This window comes from Ambystoma mexicanum, chromosome 3q, assembly GCF_040938575.1.
Source record: "Ambystoma mexicanum isolate Mex_15411 chromosome 3q, UKY_AmexF1_1, whole genome shotgun sequence".
Classification (NCBI taxonomy): domain Eukaryota; kingdom Metazoa; phylum Chordata; class Amphibia; order Caudata; family Ambystomatidae; genus Ambystoma; species Ambystoma mexicanum.
Window position 1 is genome coordinate 1,115,503,126 of NC_090926.1, and position 19,922 is coordinate 1,115,523,047.

General features: G+C 46.2%; 1 protein-coding gene across 5 annotated transcripts in view; it reads left to right on the forward strand.

Moving 5' to 3' along the window:
* The window catches only part of LOC138447655 (neurogenic locus notch homolog protein 3-like), a 798,580-nt gene that overhangs the window by 394,817 nt on the left and 383,841 nt on the right, over positions 1-19,922 (forward strand). For all 5 annotated transcript variants that reach the window (XM_069603880.1, XM_069603877.1, XM_069603879.1 and 2 more), the window contains exon 17: positions 11,947-12,069. In XM_069603880.1, the coding sequence (XP_069459981.1) occupies positions 11,947-12,069 (123 nt within the window). The remainder of the gene's footprint in view (positions 1-11,946; positions 12,070-19,922) is intronic.

Below are 19,922 nucleotides of genomic sequence, written 5' to 3' on the forward strand. Positions count from 1 at the left end.
CGCTACGAGTGGGAACTAAACACTGAGATCCTCTCGGATAATTTTCGCTGTTGGGGCACTCCAGAAGTGTACCTCTTTGCGACATCTGCAAACAGGAAGCTTCCCCTGTATGCCTCCAGGAATGGGCTCTGAGCCTCCTCACTGGGGATTCTCTTGAAATTTCATGGCACAACATGAAGGCCTATGCTTTTCCACCTCTTCCTCTGATCCATCGGGTGCTTTGCAAGCTAAGGAACAGTGAATTGCTCCCTGCTGTTCATAACCCCTTGGTGGCTGGCCAGGTTTGGGTTTTCGGAGCTTTAGCATCCATCCGTGTGCCCACCGCTCAAGCTTCTGCTGGTCCCCGACCTGCTTCACCAGAGCGATCAACAGCTGTGGCACCCCTCGCCACAATCGTTCAGCTTGGTGCCGGAGTTCAGATCTTTAGAGCGCTTCAATTAGACTGTGGATAACATGCGCATTATTCAAGCGGCCAGGAAGCCCTCAACAAAATCTCAGTATAGAAGCAAATGGCTACGGTTCTGTCACTGGTGTTTGGCCAGGCAGCTGGACCCCAGGGAGGCTACTATCGACATGGTCCTGTCTTTTGTTTCACATCTGGCAGAGTTTGGCATCCATGTCTTGTCCTGCAGGACATTTATCGGCTGTTGCCACTTATTTGTCCACTTACCAGTGCTCTTTTTCACTGTCTAATCTCATCATTAAAAGACACTTCGCGGGCCTGATGCTGCTTTATCCTCCTGTTCGCAACCTGCATCCAAGGTGGGATTTGAATGTGGTCCCTACGGCCTTGTCATATAAGCCTTTTGAGCCCATGGCTAAAGTCGATTTTAAGTACCTTTCGTAGAAAGTGTCCTTTTTGATTGCTATGACTTCGGCAAGGCATGTAAGTGAGCTTCAGGCCTTGTCGGTGGAACATCCATTCCTTACATTTCATAAGGATAAGGTTGTCCTGCGAACGAATCCCGCCTTTCTTCTGAATCAGTCAATCTCATGTCCTGTATTCTTCCCAGATCTGGCCTAAGAGGCTGAAAGGGTTCTGCACTGCCTGGACATTAGAAGAGCCCTTAAGTTCTATCTGGACAGAACATCTGAGCTTAGGAACTCTTCACAGCTTTTTGTGACTTTCGGAAATCGGCAAGGCAAGCCAGCCTTGAAAGCAACCATCTCCTGGTAGATCGCGGCCTGTATTTCTGAGGCGTATACCGTTGGGTCTTCAGGCCCCAAAGGGAATTCATACTTATCTTGTGCAGGGCAAGGTGGCTGCTGTTGCCTTCCAAAAATGTTCCCTGGGAGACCATTGCGAATGCGGCTACGTGGGCCTCACAATCGGCTTTTGTAAGCATTACTGTCTGTACATGAGCTCCAGGGCTGATGCTCGGTGTGGTCAAGCTGTGCTTAGGAACCTGTTTCAGTAAGGAGTTTCCATCCACCCATAATTCCTGTGAGGAGTGCTTGGGAATCTCCCATAAGCATGGAGGAAAGGGGACGGGACGTAGGAGTATAATAGTTACTCACCGTAGTGACTACCTTACTCCTAGTCCATAGTTCCCTTTCCTCCGTACGCCCGCCCGCTGTCCCCTCTAAAGTTTCCTCTGTTATTGCTTAAAGGTCATAGACCTGGCGATAGAAAATGACTGACTGACGGGCGATGCGCTGGGCTGAGCTAGGGAGGGTGGGGGTTGTGGCCGCGTGCGGTACCTCACGTAAAAATTGAAGGACACATTTTGGAAAAAGTGATGCTTTTTTACAAAGAGCTCTGGTCCCGTCCCACAGGACGGAGGAATGTCCCATGAGTATGGAGGAAAGGGGACTATGGACTAGGAGTAAGGTAATCAGTACGGCTAGTAACTTTATTATTCTATTCTATGGATTCCATGTCTTTGGGGATCATTATGGATTCCAAAGTTAGAAGCATATTGTCATATCGTGCTTCATCTTTCCTCTGGCTGCTGGATGCATGAGAGGCCTCATGAGAGAATGTTGAGTGAAAGCTAAGGTAGCGCCTGTATCTCTGGTAGAGTGTGCCCTAGGGGCGAAAGGTAATATTTTCTTGGATGGGGAATAGCACAGCTGTATGCACTTGACTATTCATGTGGAGATGCCGTTCTTTGATGTTATCGCCCACTCTATCAGGTGCTATGGAAACAGAGTTGGTCGGTTTGCCTTAGAGGTTTCGTTTTGTTCATAGTACAAGACCGCCCTCCGTACATCAAGTGTATGGAGGCTTCGTTCTGCAGAGTATGATGGATTTTGAAAGAAGGTAGGAAGTTGTATGGATTGGTTTACATAGAACTTTGGTGAGAAGAGGTCTTGTACGGACAAAGCCTGTAGCTCACTGACTCATCTTATGGAGGTGATGACTACTAGGAATGCAGTCTTATAAGTAAGATGTTTTAGGCTGGCCTTGTGCATAGGCTCAAAGGGTCGACCCATGAGCTTGGAGAGCACAACATTGAGGTCCCAAACTGCAGAAGGTTTTAAAACTGGGGGTTAGGGGGCATACCCTCTTTACCCCTTCGATGACTGCCTTAATGACAGGGATTTACCACCAGCACACCTTATTCTGTGAGGTGGAAGCCGACAAGGCCGCCAGATGCACCTTCATGGAATTAAATACTAAGCCTGAGTCTAGTAGGTAAAGCATGTATTGTAGAATGTTAGCTGGAGAACATTCTAATGGGTTTAGTGATTGTGATGTGCACCATATCCCAAATCTCTTCCACTTATTAAAGTGCATGGTGTTGGGTTTTCGTGCCTCTTTAAGGATATCCATACACCTTTTGTGGAAGATTGAAGTGACTGACTTCAGGAGCCAAGCTGCCAAGTTTATTGGTTGTGAGCGGAGGGAATCCCCTTTGTGTTGTGTCAACATGTTGTATGGTTACGAGAGCTTGACTTGGTCATCCGCATGGCATTCCCCTAGTACCCAGGTCGGGGAAACCTGGGCGTGAAGTCTGGGCATTGTGCTTTTAGGTTTGTGGCGAACTAGTCTATTGGGGTTGACCCCATAGTGAGAATATCCTGTCCAGGATATCTGTCGAGTTGCCACTCGTGTTCTTCTGATAAGTGGGTGTCTGCTTCGAGTGTCTGCCAGAGAATGGAGCTCCCTGGAACATTTTGAGATGTTGGGAACATATACTGCTCAAGTGCCCACTGCATGTTTTTTGGGAGAGCTTTGACAGACTGTGTGCCTGCTTGTTTGTTCAGATGGAACATGGCCGTGGTGCTGTCTGTGAGGACCTGCACCGTTTGACCCTTGATGTTGCTGAAAGATCTGAAGAGCCTTGAAGACTGCCAAGAAATTGATATGTCTTTGGGCAGTAGCGTGTGTCCACTGGCCGTGGGCTGTGTGGTGGTGGAAGTTCCCCCTGCCCCCCAATCCGGCGATTGAGGCGTCTGTAGTTTTGTGGCAACGCCATTCAATACCTGCCTGCCACGGTGGACAATACCCATTTGTCCGACGTTATCACCTCCATGCGTGGGTGAAGAAATCTGGCCTCCTACTGGAGTGTCAAGGGCGGGGACCTGAAAGGGCATTGAACCCTGGAGCCCTGGGGTCCTTTAAGATGAGGTAGCAATACTTTAGAGATGGATGGGGATGCAGAACCTGCTCATAGATCAATAATCGGACTGACTCAGGAAGTTGGCAAAACACTGTACAGTTTTATTAACAATTATCTAAAACAGGGAGTTAGAACGGACATCCGCTTGATTTCTCTCAAAGCATCACATTTTTTTATACTAAAAATTTGTCACTACTGACGTGATCCAACATGGCAAACTAAGAAAACCTACTAAGGGATGTGATGGGCCTAAAAGGAACATCTGGGTGTACGTTCTATACCAACAGGAGTTTTGATTGGGTCTTGAAGATCGGTGGAAAACTAAGCCCATCCCAAGTGGAAGTCATCTTGCGTGTCCTACTAATACACAACACCCTATTGGTTTCATAAACTATAGGGCTCCTAAATACATTGCCCTCTACAATTGGGTGTACCTTTCTGGAATATTCCACTTGCTAGCAACATGCAAGGTGGTTACCTCAGGTGCTGGGAGGGTTAGCCTGGTCATGCCTCCCCACCAATTAGCCCTCATCCATCAATCCTGCGATCTGCCATTCAATTAAGGCTTTGAACTCTGTCATGTAGAGGCTCACTGTGCCTGAGAATAAAAGGGAGTATGCCATGATCTTATCTTTTGGTTTCGGTGTAACTCGACCCAGTCCATTTCCATCTGACCATGTGACTGGGGACCACGTTTTTGAGCTCTTTGCATAAAATACTATTAAATGATGAACTCTTAGCACCTTCCGTGTTCTTGCCATTATACCTCAACAGGAGTTTTTCTTTCTCACGTTCATGTAGCTTCTGGACAGATAACCAGGCTTACAGTGGCCTTGACTCTTGAATCTGGGCCAGCCAGCCTTTCTTGACTTTTCCTTCACCATCGGCTGTTATCAATTGCGCCACACTTCAAGCCCTTTCCATTCACTGGATTTAAGTTTGCTAATGTGCATTGTTGAACATCCAGATTCTATACATTCCTATGAATATACATTGGCGCATCGCTGCAATCTATTTACTACATAACCAGCCTCAGGATTACTTTGTCTACTTGCGTTACAGCATCTGTACAGTTGTAAAATGACTGCATTTTCTTCAGTGTTTCTTTGCATGAGCAATCTCCATTTTGATCCCGAAATGTTGCTATACTTCGAGACTTCCTCCTTGGATCCTATAGAATGTTTATATTCCTTCTTAATGTGTCTTTTCTGTGTGCGTCAATTCTGCTTCATATGACGTCACCAGTCTTCTTTCCCATTCATTTTCACACTTCTTCCAAATTTTTTCCAGAACAACTTTTCTTCGTGAATGCATACAGGGTTTTCTCAATGCATACCTTGTCTGAAGGATTTTTTGCGGTATATGCATCTTCACTGGTACTGCGCATGTCGCAATTTCTGGTTCCCAACATATAGGCAACATGGGGGTGGAGCTTCTGTTAGGTGTATTTGGCTCTTCCTCTACACTCCCCTCGCCCCCTCTCTGGGTGATTGATCAACGACTCTCTCCACGTTAAGACATCTTCGTCTGAAGAAGTGCTTCTTCAGAGTTCATATCTTTATGACTTCTTTCAAGCATCCTGTTGATTTCACATGTACATCAACACTCCAGTTCATAAGACTGCATTGTCCATTCAGGCTGCAGTAAATCCATCTTCTCACATACTTATTGTGGTTCTTCGGATACAGGAACTTCGTTCCCTCAGGTGCATGAATAATGGCTTTTGCATAATTTCGTCTGTCAACTCTTTGGGTTTTAACACTGATGTTTTCTTTGCAGTCTTCTTGCCTTGTGTGATTATTATCCTGATAACACAGAATCCAAACATAATTACCAACAGGGCTCCAAGGAACTTGAAAATGTTCGCCATCCATTGTGGAATACATGATAAGATTGACGCACACCAGCTGTCATCAGCAATGTCTTCCACTTCAACTTTCTTCTTGACGTGTAATTTTGTCAGCATCGTTATGGCCTCTGTCAAGGTGCCATTCTCGTCATCTTGAGAAGGTATGAATGTGAAACATGATTCTCCGTTTTTTGGCACAAACACCTCCATCCATAGCTGTAATCCTATTCAGGACACATCTGTTCTGAAGAGTCATCGGGCGTATGGCTCTTAACTCCTCCTTGCTGGCATTAAATCCCTTTATGGTGGTGTTAATCATCTGCAGAAGCTCCCATCTGGTGATCTGCAACCACTTGGCATTTGCCATTGTCTGAATCCCAGGCATCAAGATAACAGTGAAAACTGAAGCAGTTTTGCTGAATAATCAGTGCTGCTATGGAATAGCATCAAACGCTTCGATCGATTTGGCTGAGAAATGGTTTTCCCTCTTCATCCGATTAAGGAGTTCAACGGATCTCTTCTTCCTCAGCTGAGCATTTGCTTTTGGAAATTTGCTAATGTTAGTCACTCTTTGGAATCACCAATGCTGGAACATGATCAATCAGTCCTCCCCAATCTCTGGGCCACTTCATGTAAGCTCTGGATCCACAGGCCCAGTAGTGATCCATTATCGCCAATGTCCTATCTTTCATTCCTGGCACATCAAAAATTCAACCACGCTGCTGATTCTCTCCAACTTTTCTCATGCCATTTGTTTGTGAAGCATAGCTCCTCACTTGCCAAAGGAACTATCTCAAACGTACCTCCTTTGTCTTCGACCCATGTCAGTAACTTTGCAAGCCTCGGCCAGAGGTTTGCATCCTTTTTCCACTCGTTCGATAACTGGCTTGTGATGACCAGTTAATGCCACAGCTCTGCATACAACTATATCTTCTTCCCAACCATCTGGAGATGGTACTGTTCCCCAGATTTGCATTTGGCCTCTTTCCTTGCAGCTTCGTATTTCTTCATCAGTTTTTCCCTTGGCAGTTGAGGTTCCTGTTCATCTCCCATCTAATTCCAGCTCCCTTCATGCCAGGCTGTTTGTTTATTATCACATGATCTCATGTGTGCTCTTTCTCTCGTCTTCAAATCTTGAACATAATCTTTTTCTGGTGCTGACCATTCTATCCCCCATACCAAGGATGCTGTTCGACCCTGGAATTGACCTCTTGTATGACAGAGTGCAAGGCGAGTCAGGCAATGAGCTGTTTGGACGTCTATCTCTATAGCTATGAATCTTACTTTCCCATAGGATAAGGCAGGAGGGCACATGCATAGCAATCCTCCTTAGAAGTCCTCTTTCCTACTTCTTTCGTGTGCTGATACCACATGTTTCCCAAATATGCTGTACTGTCAAAATCATTTAATTCGTAATCATCCTCCCTTGCACTTATTAGGTCTTTCTTGCCAAGTGAGATCTGATAATCAACTCATTTAATACATCATTATTTATTTTATTATTTCTTTTTTTTTATTACGAGTATATAATCACCAAAGTGATTTTTACAAGAAGATGAAGAAGGTAACGTAAGATTTCAAAAGTAAAAGCGAAGGTAAAAGCAAAAATAGTAGTAGAAAATGTAAAGATAGAAGATGAAACTGAAGAACTGGTTAACAATGAAAGCCAGAGTGGAAACACAGATGGTAAAAGTGAGGTGGAAGGCAAACAGAACAGGACAGAAGAGGATCAATCCCCACAATCTGTTTGTGTTAACCCATTCTGGGGAGGCTGTAGTGGTGCTTGTAGAAAGATCTGGTCCAAACCTTTTGTGGCTGCTATGGTCCAGGAAGGTCTCAAGCCTCCTATTAAGTGTTACCACCAAAGATCTTCTTTCCTCAGGTAGGCATTCTTTAGATGGTGCAATATATATGGGGATCTAAATTTGTCTATACCAGGACACAATAGCAAAAGATGACGTAATGTTTCTGGTTGGTCGGGGTCGTTGCAAAAGCGGCAGGTGTTAGATGGTGAAAGACCTCTTGAATGTAAAATTTTGTTTCTAGGTAATAAATTTAACCTTGCACGAAGTGTCTTCCGAGTTTTTCTGCTTGGATGTTTTATCAGAAAAGGTTGGATTACGTTCAATTTTCTACATGTTGGAGGTAAATGGGTGGCACGTTTGTACTCAGATGCCTTGTCCAATGTATTTATCCAATCCATTTCTTCAATTCATGCTTTAGTTTTTGTTGGATTACCCATCAGTTCTTCCATCGAGCTGCCGCAATTTTCAAGTTGATGTAGGCACATAAGCTCCCATTTGGAGAGTAACGTTGAGTTGTGTAGGTTCATCTCAGGCTGAACCATCAAAAAAATTGCCGCGGAAGTAGGATCTTTGATCTTCCTGTACAGCATGACTGATGCCCTTTTGACTATTGAGTCTAGAGAGGAGAGGGAGAGTTAGCGTCTTATCAGGGCGATCGGAGTCGATGATGGTAAGTTCAAGACTGAGCGCCAAAAAAGACTCTCCAATCTAGCCCACAGGGACTGGGGTAAAGATGGCATTGCGTCGGCTCCATAAGTGATAGCTGGAATAACTGCCCCGGTAGAATTTAAGTAAGGACATCAGTGAGAAGCAACCATATTTTTTGTCGAGTAGTTTCGCTTGAGAAACTAGTATTCATTTTTTCCACAAGATGGTGTTGCATCGCTGTATGTTTCGCTGTGGAGTCAATGAGGACTCCCAGGTATTTAAATTCTGTCACTTGTTCGATTTTGTTTCCTGTCAGGAACCACAAGTTCTTCTTTTTCCTTTACTGTTTAAGTGTTCAATGCAACCAGTTGGCGTTGTAAGCCAATTGGGGTCTGATCCAATTGGATAAGATCATCCACGTACAGAAGTCTTGGGATCTTCTCTTTGCCTAATTCTGGAGGAAATGCTCGTAAACCAATTATGGTTTCTTTGTAGTCTCCGAAATATGAGAGGAAGCGGGCTGGTGCTAAGGGGCAGCCCTGTTTAACTCCTCTGTCAGTAGTTATAGCTGACAAAAGCAGGCCTCTAGTCTTCAATCGTACCTGTACCGAAGTGGAAGCATGGAGAGCCTTGATGGGATTTAGAATTTCCTGTGGACAGTTCCATTTGGTAAGTTTCTCCCAGAGTTTCCTGCGATTGACAAGGTCAAAGGCCTGGGAAAGGTCTATAAATGCCAGATAAAGGTTCCTGTTGGATTCACGAGCTTTGGCTTTCAAAAGGCTGAGAATAAAAATGTTTATGCTGGTACCTACACCCTTTTTAAACCCAGATTGAAACTGATAGTTACAGGGTGCACTTTTTGCCCATTGGTTGAAATGATCCAGCAAAAGGGAGCCGTATATCTTCCCTAGAACGTCGAGCAGAGTCACTGGGCGATATTTTTTCCAAGATTTCAGTTCTGTCTGAAAGATCAACCCATGGTGCTCTTGTCTGGGGTGTTAAAGGGAGCGCGGTCATGTCTGGAGAGCAAAAGAGTTTCGAGTAGAACTCAATCCAAGATGCTTCCGAAATTCTGTTCAGCATCATTGAGGCTGTCTCTTTAGCTCGTGGGTTAACCAAACTCCAAAACTCTCTATAGAGTTGGATTTGTTCCAACATGTTTTCGGAGTCTTGTTGGTATAATATTAAATGGTGCTCCCGTAGCCAGCTTTAATAGGCTCTCGGAGCCTCTTTTGCATACGCCCTATTAGAGGGCGTGTTGGTTCTCAGGGCCGTCCTTTTTGCTTTACGAAGGGGGTTTCGCTGGGCCACCACGAGGGCATTGAAATTGTGAGCGTGGATTTGTTTTGAATATATCCCCTTCGAGCACTTTGTCTTGGTTCTGTGAGGTTCCAAAAGTGGTCTGTAGTCAACCTTCTCTGCTTCCTGCGCACTTCCATATGAAGAAGTAAATGCTCGAATGTTTGCCTTTGTAACTCTAACCCGGTTGCCTTTTCCTTCCAGCTCAATTCTACCTGAGTAATGGGCTAATGGTTTTGTAAATGCCCATTTAACAACCAGGAGATTGTGGTCACTTTGATTAGTCTGGCGGATGCTGAAATCTGTCAGCCTTGCTAGCAAAAATTCAGAGGCGAAGATATAGTCTATTGTTGAATGGGCCATGCCTCGTTTCCATGATGGTAAAGCAGTGGAGTCTGGGAGAGCAAATGCAGTGTTACAGTTGCCTGGCCAACATCAACTTGTGCCAAGCTAGACCTTGTCTGCAAGGAATGATCTGTGCGTGACTTGAGACGATCGAACTGGGGGTTGGACATTTGATATTTAAGTCTCCGCATACTATGACGTCACAAATCCCGAACTCTAGATATACTGAGTCCAGTGTAGAAGTCACTGTGTCGAATAGTGCAGTCTGTTACATCGTTTTGTGATTCCAATAAATGGACATCACTAGCAAAAAAGTGCGTGTATACTGGTCCTCGGCGGGCTCTCTTCGCAGGCAGGAAATTAGTACGCGATGACGTAAGGGGACTTCAATATGATTTTTGTTATTTCTAGTCCCACTCCCATCCGGACTGCAACAATTAGGCCTGAGGAAGGCCTTCCTTTGTTTCCTGCTAATGCTTCTACAAAGGCGAGTTCAAAACCAAACTTCCTGAAGACAAAGGATGTCATATTCTCCTAGGTTGATGTCACCGGGAGTTGTTAAGTGTAGAAACCCTCTTGTGTTCCAGGTCGCAAGGGAGAGTGAAAGTTGTGCTTGGACAGTTTTTGAAACAACTGGTGGCTATTTATGAATACATCATTATACATTCTTCCAACTGGGGCAATCATAGGAACACTTGTCAGAGAGATGGGTGACCTTTCGTGTGTCACTCATGTAGGGACAATTGCATATGGCCTTGGCTTCCTTACAACCTCTAACTCTGCATAGGTCACTGGAGTGGGGAGGATTAATTGGACTCCTTCCCTTTTGGGACCCACAAAGCAAACCGTGTGGAACAATAGGAACAGAAAAATATTTGCTGAACAGGCATATATTATGCACCAATAATTCAGATCCCACCATCGGTGTCTCTCCAAACATCATTGACTCTGTTCACTGTCTGGCATTTTCGCTCTCTGGAATTGCAATATGTTCAATAGACCACATCATGCCTGTGATTACTTTTTAAGGAAAGACGCACTTTTTTAATCAGGTTATCTCGTTAAATGCTCAGGTAGCTGTCTGGTTTGTTCTATTATTTGCACAAGTAACCGACTGATTGCAGGATGATTTATAGGATCCCATAGAAGCACATGTGTTGGTGTTACACCTCACAAAATAAGAATGAACTAGAATTATATAATGATAGACCATAACGAGTAATCTGTAGGTATCATCAGATTTATGCGTCCAAAGAGAAATTGAATGAGAAATGAATCGGAACTGCTCCCTTTTCCAGTTGTCAAAAAGGAAGTCTAAATCTGGCATTTTTCATTTACTTCAGTATTTCCAAAAGTCCAGTGTCAAAACGCTCCTGTGGCTCAAGAACAGTAACTTTCTCACTTCCTGCTATTATAGCTAGAAGGTGTGTTTTTAGGGGAGCCACAGTCCAAATGTACACCTGCATCTATCTACTGGATAGTCTTTGCATCCTGCTTCCTCGTCATCGATCGAGTCTGCACGTGCTGAACAACTTCTTCTGGACCTGCTTCCGAATGGGGTTGGGGTGTGACTGCCTCACTAGTGTAGACCTTTACACCTCCCAGGTGGATCCAAGCTCTCCTCTCTTGGACTTTAACTGCTGAAGGAGTAATGTCGTCCACAATGTAAGGACCACTAAATCTGGGCTCGTGCCACTTTCTAGTGAAATTACAAAGGAAAACCGTTTTCGGCGAAAAGTTTAGGAACACAACTTTTCGTCCAGTTGCTGTATTGTCTTCATCTGTGTCCTGAGACTGACGCCCCTTCTGCTTGAGTTGATCTGGAAGGAAGGGTACTAGCTGTCATAGATGTTAGTTACGCATGTAACTCATTTCCTAACAATTCGGCAGTTGGACATCACTTCTATTCCTTGATGGAGGAGTCAGAGGCGTTCTCATCCGCCTCCCTATAACTAACTCGTTGGGCATGACGTGGTGGTCTGAAACGGGCTGATTCCTCAATGCAGCCACCCCTTCAGTGTCAATTTCAACTTTGCTATCCTTTATTAAGACTGCTGAGTCTCTCACATGTACTGTTTGCTTGCACGTGATAAGCAGAAGAAAACCTATGTTTAATACTAAGCAATAGGCTAATCTGTTCGAATAACTCGTTCACAAAATGGTTGGTGATATTGAATTAATCAACAAGCAGTGTTGTAAAGACATGGTGTGTGGTATTTGCTTAAGTCTCATGACTGACAGGTTATGTAATTAGATTGTGTTGACGCTTAATGGTTATATCGGATATGATTATGCTACACAATAATAGTAATTATGAAGGTAGCAAATAGTGCTATCACACAATCCTGTCTAAAACATGTGAGGAGACCATTTGCAGCAGTTGAAGTTCATCAATGGCATCTAATTTGTTTATTCATGTTTCTATGCTGTTTAGGGTTTGATGGACAAAACTGCGAGATCAACGTTGATGACTGCCCGGGGCATAAGTGCATGAACGGTGGGACTTGTGTAGATGGAGTCAACACGTACAACTGCCAGTGTGCTCCCGAGTGGACTGGTAAGAATATATTGCCAATTGGTGTCTGTACTACCAATCAAACCAACTTCTTTCCTTTAGCCAAGCGCAGTGGTTATGCTTAAACATTATTCTGCCACTAGGAATGTACCTGCTACTGCTTTCGGCTGTTAACATAGTCGAGAGCCAAAGTCATTCTTGCGGCGGGAAATACTGGCTGCTGAATGAGCCTGTTTCATTTTAAGCCTTGATCTTAGTTGTAGATGAAATGATGGCAAACTCAGCATTTGTAGTTCACAAGCTTTGATAGGTCAGTGATGCAAATCTGAGGCAAAATCTCGCACCACAGCCACTGTCGACCAAGAACATTTTCCCTTGGATAATCCATACAATGAAATGGTTGCTGAATGAGTTGATCTTTTTCTTCATTAGCAGACTTCTGTGCAGTTCTTGTTCTACTGCCCAGTGTTTTCAAATCTGGACCCTTTGCCCATCTCCCCTTAAAAATATAGTATCAGTTTATTCGACATACATTTTACCAACAATCTCTGACTCAATAGCTACCACTCTAGTTAACCATCCAGTACTCGCACTATTGGGGGACTTGAATATCTGGTTTGATGAGCCCAACCCCTGGTTGACAGCCTAGAGGCACTCAACCTTTCCCAGGATACAATGGGTCACATCCACACTGTAGGCCACACCTTTAATGCAATCTTCAGCTCCACTGATCTAGTCTGTGTCCAGCCCCAAAGCCCTCATCTGGACCGACCACTCAGCCTTACGTGTCTCTGTCCGCACACCGGCCCCAACACTCGGAGCATGCCTTGTCCCCCCACACAATCACAAATGCTGTAACAAGGTAAAAGTACTCCCGACCTCAGATAGACTTCTACCTATCGAATCCTTTGACTCTTGGCTTAATGACTCACTCCTCCCTCTCACGCTCTCTCGCCCTCCCTGCCACCGGCAAAGGACCTACCCCCAAATGGTTCAAGCCCCAACTGAAGACTTTCAAAAACCCATAATTGCTCCCCGAGCGCAAATGGAAAACATACAAAACCCCTCTTAAAAAATCTTTGTTCGCTCACCATCACCGTAACTACAAATCTAAGCTCTGAAAGGCCAAAAAAGCCTACTACAATAAAAGAATCCGGAACCTCTGTAGCACAGAGCTCCACAGGATCATCTCGGAAGTCCTGAAGCCCTACTGCACCATTGCCCCGCCTCTCCTCAAAGAAATCTTCTCCTCCACCTGTGCAGGAGAACGGGCTAGAACCATACTCAAGGACTCCTTCACCTCCTGGCATTTTCCCAAAACCCTGCAAAGTAGCGCATGTCAAACCTGAAAAAGCTTGTCTGGTCCCCCAGCGGCCAAACAATGACAGGCCCATCTTCAACACCCGATTCCTGGTGAAAACGCAGACTGCTCTGCCTACTCTCATATCAACCTTTTTGCAGAATTCAACAACCTACTAGACCCTGCTCAGTCACAGCACTGAAACCACACTGATCTCGATCTGGGAAGACCTCAAAGTCTCTGAAGGATGTGCCACACTGGTTCTCCTTGGTCTCTCAGCTTTTGACACTTAACCACTCAATCCTCCTTGACCGACTCCACGCCCTAGGAAGCAGAGACTCTGCACGCAATTAGATTGCCTCATTCCTCAACAATATTCACGTCCTCTCCTCACTTTCACTCCGCCGCTTGCCTGTGAACACCGGAGTACCCCAAGGTGCTTGCCTCTCCAACCTCTACATGACCACTCTGACAGGGATCATCTGCTCGCACAACCTCACCTGCTATAATTATGCTGACATCACCCAAATTATCCTAAAATCCCTGAAACTAGCTCTGATCCTGGACCTAGCAGCTTGCCTCTGATATAGACCTGTGGATGACAAGAAACCACCTTCTTCTTAACCCAGGGAAAATGAGGATCATGGTGTCAGTTGAGGCGTTTGGCGCTACTTTCTCTCTTCCTGCCCCTTTGGCTGACTCACACACTGACACAGCCCTCTATAACCTTCATCTCTCTATCTCTAACACTCTGGATGTAGTTGCCCCTGTCATGAGGATCCAATTGAAGCCCAAATCCAGGTGCAAGTCTTGGTATGGTTCCGACCTCGCCGCCCTTAAACGCAAGTGTAGGGCAGCGGAGAAGTGGAGGGAATCGGGCGTGCACCCCCTGCAAATTAGCCTGCCGCCTGCTCCAAAGGGTACATACTGTCTGTATCTCTGCAGCATCGAACTACTCCTCTCTGCACAGCTTTAGTCTCTCATTTCACTGCTAAAACTCAGGACATCATGTCCACCCTTTCTTCCTCTACCTCCTCTTCCTCCTCTACCACTCCTGGCTCATCTGAGGCTCTCTCCTCCGGTCTCTTCTTTTACCTTGTTCACCCCTGACAGTGTTTGTAGACAAGTCTGATCTATGAAAGTCTCGTCAAAGCAGGTTCCCCCCCATTCATCCAGAACAATCAAGAACCACACTGACACCCTTGCTCCAGCCTTGGCCGATTTCTGAAATCACTCCTTTGCCACTGGAACTCAAACCCCTTCCCCCTCCAACCCGTAAGCACTCTTGTAAAGAAGCCTTTGGCCGAGCCTTCCTCTCGGCTATTGGCCGAGCTCCATCACTCCTTTCCTGGGCATACTCTTAGAAAAGCTGGCCATCTCCCAACCTAATTTACATATGGAATCTGTTGGTTGCCTCCATGACCACTAGACTGGCTTCAGAGCTGCCAGAAGCATGCAAACTGCTCTCCTGACCACTCCTGAAGACTTGCTCTCCAACCTTGACTCTAATCTCCATTCTGTCCTCATTCTCCTCGATCTATCCTCTGTTTTTGACACGTCCTGCTCAATTGTCTCAGCGACAGCCTTGGTATTACTGATCAGCCCTGGCCTGGTTGATCTCCTTTCTCACTGACCCTCACGGTCAATACCAGGCACCTTTTGCTCTGTGCATCGCTACTTTCTGCTCCAATTTTCAATGTTATGCGGATGACGGTCGACTCTTTCAGGCTCCCCTCAGCCACCTCAGCTCCTCTCAGCTACCTCTGCTTCTTCTCTCATACCAGACTGTCTGGCCGCAATTCAGGAATGGTGTGCCACCAATGATCAGTAAGACTGAGATCCTCCTCATTAGGACACCAGATCCCTCCCTTCCTCTGTCTGCCCACTCTGGGTCCTCTTCCTGCTCCTTCCTGTGAGGCTAGAACTTTGCTCTCATCTTCGACCCCAGCCTCTCCTTTCTTCACATCGCTGATGTCTCTAAGAAGTCAAACTATCAGCTTCACCTCCTCAGAGGTATGCTTCCTTTTCTCACTTTCCCCCAGAAGCTTATTGTCTCCAGAGCTCTGGTCCTCTATTGGCTGGACTATTGCAACAGCCTCTTTCTAAATCCTCCTGCCTCTACTCTTCATTCTTTACAACTTATCCAAAACCAGACGGCGAGACTTGTCATTGGCCTCAAGCCTAGGGATTGTATCTCTCCAGCTCTTAAATCTCTTCGCTGGCTCCCTGTGGCTGCATGGATGAACTTCCTTCAAGACCTTCTGCATCACCCACAAGGCATTCTGGGGACTGGGACCACTCTACCTCCAACATTCTCTTCCAAATCATCTTCCTTCTCGAGCTCTCGGCTCATCCAACTCTCCAAGGGGCAGGCGCTTCTCCAAGCAGAGAGTTGGGGGCAGATCGTGCTCCTCGGCTGGGGGCCTCCCTCTGGAACAGCCTTTCTGCCTCTCTCAAATGTGAAACGCCTCCTGTTCAGGAAGCAACTCAAGACCTTCCTTTTTGCTTCCGCTTTCTCTCTTCCTCTCCCCTGCTGATGCACCAGACTGCTCTGCGCACTGGTCACCTAGTCACGCTCTGAACTCGGCCCAGGCTCCTCCATGTCCAGTTGCCCTCGCCCTGTCTCCGGGCTCTCCAGCACTTACCTGTTTATCTGTAACCCTACAGTTCCTTCTTTCTGCACTTATGAGCCACCCGCTTGCTGCACTTGTGAGTTAACTGCACTTCCCCCTTCCCCTGGCACTTCTGCCTTTCCCCTCTTCCCCCGTAATTGTGCTATCTGAATGACACCAGGCCTAGTAAGATTGTTACTTTGTCCTCCATTTGTTTCCCCCTCCTTGTCTTGTTGCGCCTAGAAACTCTTGTGTACAAGTGTTATAAATGCTACATTTATCATGGTGTGCGGCAACAAAACTCTACTCTCGCAACCACTCCCATGGCCTCCTTTCCTCAGCACTCCACCCCCCTCCTCCGCCTGTAATAAACCTTGGCTGCACAATGGACTCTGGCCTAACCCTGTCCCACCAGAACAAAAATGTATCCAAATCCTGTGACTACTACCTCAGGCTTCTGAGATGCACCTTCCCATACCTCACCTACCCCAACAGACTGGCTTCTGTTAAGACCATTGTCATGTCCAGACTGGACTATGCAAACTCCTTTTACTTGTGTGCACCGGCCTACCAACTTAAATCCAAATAGTCCAAGACTTGGCTGCCAGACGTATTCTTGCACTGGGATGAAAGGATCACATCTTGCCTGCTCTCTGCATTCTTCACTGGCTCTCTATTGGACGAAGGGCTCTTCAATGTCTAATTGGCCCCTTTCGCCCACCTGATCTCTACCTTCTCCAACTTTCAGTGTAATGCGGATGACACTCAGCTCTTTCAGGCTCCACTTAGCCTTCTCTCCCGCTCATTCCTGACTGTCTATCCGCGATTCAGGCTTAGTGCACCGCCACTATCTCTGCCTTAATGCCAGTAAGACTGAGCTTTCTCATTGGCACCCCTACTCCTGCTCGCCCACTTTCTCTGGCTGCGTTCCTCTGGTCCTCTTCCTTCGCCTTCCTGTGAGGCAAAGAAACCTGGTCATCGTCGACTCCACTCTCTCCTGCTCTCCTCACAGACCTTGCCAAGAAGGCCCACTACCAGCTGCACCCCCTCGGAGGTAAACCTCCTTTGCTCACATTCCCCCAGTTGCTCCGTCTCCAGAGCCCTGGTTCTCTCTAGGCTGGACTACTGCAACAGTCTGCCTTGCTCCACTCTCTGCCTTCTGCAACTAATCTAGAACAGGACTGGGGGCCTTGGCCTCGGGCCCAGGGACCATATCTCTCCAACCCTGAAATCTTTCCTGGCTCCCGGTGGCTGCAAGGATCAAGTTCAAGACCCTCTGCATCGTTCGCAAAGGCCATCTGGGGCCGGGGCAAACACTACATCCAACTCTTCCAAAATACTTTCCTTTGCAAGCCTTTCGCTCCACTACCTCAAACTCTGAGAGTCAGGCGCTTCTCCAGGCAGAGAGTGGGGGGGGGTTAGATCTCTCCTGCGGGTGCCTCCCTCTGGAATGGCTTCCCTGCCATTCTTCCCTGCTTACCTACCGGTCTGCTGCGCCGACTGGTTGCTTGGCTACCCTGAGAGTCTCGCAAGGTACCAGGCTCCTCCATGATCAGTCTCCCCTGCACTGCCTCAAGGCCTACCATGCACTTAGGGGCTGTAACTGTAACCCTACAGTCCCCTGCCTCCTTGTACTTACATAGAACTGCATTGCCCTGGCTGCATTTACTAAGAGCAATGCTGCCATGATTGCACTTCCCCCTTACCTTCCACCCCTGCACGTTGCTTTGTCGCACTTGCATGATCTGAGTGACACAAGCCTCGTAATATAGTTTGTCTTGCCCTCCCTTGTCGTGCCTAGAAACACTTGTGTACAGGCGCGTTATAAGTGATATATATCATCATCACCAACACTGTGGAATTCACTGCCTCCCGACATTCCACACGACCAAGACTACATGGCCTTCTGTAAAGCATTGAAAACCTGGCTTGTCCCTTATATATGAAAGGGATAGCCTAAGGCCACCAAACCCTCCAATGGCCAGATTTCAGCTGGAGCGGTATCTCGAAAACCAGGAACAGTTGGGTCATGAAAGTCAGCTTTAGAGACCAGCAGGCTCTGGGCTAGGCAGCTGCGGGCTAGGCAGCTGCGGGCTCTACACACCCAGCCTAGCAGCCCCCCTTGTGGCAACAAGTTGACCATGCTGCCCCAAACACCCCCCCCTGCACTCCAAATCCCATTGCCCATGACTCCATCCCAAGACATGACTTCACTATATTCGTATGTCATGTCTGAGCAATCCCACTGCCACCCAACCAGATATGTCCCACGCTCGAAGACCAAGAGATGTCTGTCTGCATATATCAACCTGGAAACTAGAACACCCATAATCTCATTCATTTCCCATAAGGAAGCCTAGCGCGATCACTCTTGGAGAGGCCAACCACTGTCATAGATCCGCAGACCCCTACACGCCACCACATTACCAGAGCGTAATAGCCCCTCAGACAGCTAAATGCAACTGGACCCACTCCTGTCAAACTTTACCCATCTGGGAATTAACACGCAAAGCCACTATCTCAGGCCCCCCTGCCAGCCAACTACGTCTCTCCCGGTTTCCTGTTAACCTGTGTCAAGCCGTACCCATCTGGGTATCGACTCAAGTGCCACCACTGCAGAGCTTCATAGCACTTATGGTTTTAAATAGTACGGTTGGGTCATAACATGCCACCTATCAGGCACACAATGTGGCATATCAAATGAGGCAACCCTGTCCTACCTAGGAAAAATGCAGAAATACAGGGGGTCCGATTATACAGCTATGGGGTACTTGGGGCACAAAATATATATGAATATATTAAAGAACCCCAATCGGCGGTTTGCTCTACCCGCTAAATTACACCAAACTAGATGTTTTTTCAATCTCTTGGTTCGATGCGTTAGTCACCAAATCTTGAATATATACTACTACACTTGACTCCTGAAAACCAATTCCTTAATTGTACACAATACTTTAATTGTACAAAACGGCTTCTTATAAATAAAATGCACTTCATATAAAAATTAAATCCATCAGTCCAATTGAATTGGTCCTGCAGCATTTGTGTAAGAGCGTGTGCATACCCTGTTAAGTGAGCAATGCAGCGGTCCAAACAAATGAATACGAAAGAAATGAATGATAACAAGCAATTTAAACAAAATTAAATCCACCACCAAGTGACAGTGACAAAATGATACTAAATTAAGTTGTAAATAGCTAACAAATCCATCAACTGCATATGACCGTTAGAAGTCAAGTTGCACACAGTTGATGGATTTGTTAGTTAGCGATTTACAGTTGAGTTTAGTATTTTATCTGCATTTTTAAAGCGCTCGCACAGCCCTGGGGGCCTCGAGGCGCTGTTACAGGAATCTGTTTATTTATAACGCGCTTAAAAATACCCAGAGGTTTCTAAGCGCCGATCCGGGGATCGTACCAGTATTGCTTCGTGTCGTCTTGTTTCCCCAGCGAGCACGTTGCACCGAGCTATCCTCCCGGGACAGTATCATTTTTGTCGATCACTTGGTGGGTTTAATTTAGTTTAAATTGCTTGTTGACATTTTTTTTTTTTAATGAATTTGTTTGGACAGCTGCATTGTTCACTTAACAGGGTATGCACACGCTCTTATCCAATAACTGCTGGACCAATTCAGTTGGACTGATGGATTTTAAATGTGTACTTTGAACCATTTTACATGAAGTGCCTGAGTGCCTGGGGACCAACTCTGTTGGTGACGGTGCACGATATAAATACCTTTAACATTTAACCCAAGCACTATGATACCCCACTCTCCAATGACCTGCACTACGGTCCCCTATGGCATTCAACCCACAGTGCTACGAGATCATATCAATGGTTACATAAGGCGCTATACAAATTCACAATAACATATACGTGTATTATGTAGAGCTTTGGTCCTTGTAAAACCAGCCTGTTGCCTTATTGATTTCACTCCAACTGCTATATTATGAGTGAGTCACAAACCTCTGCACAGATGTGAA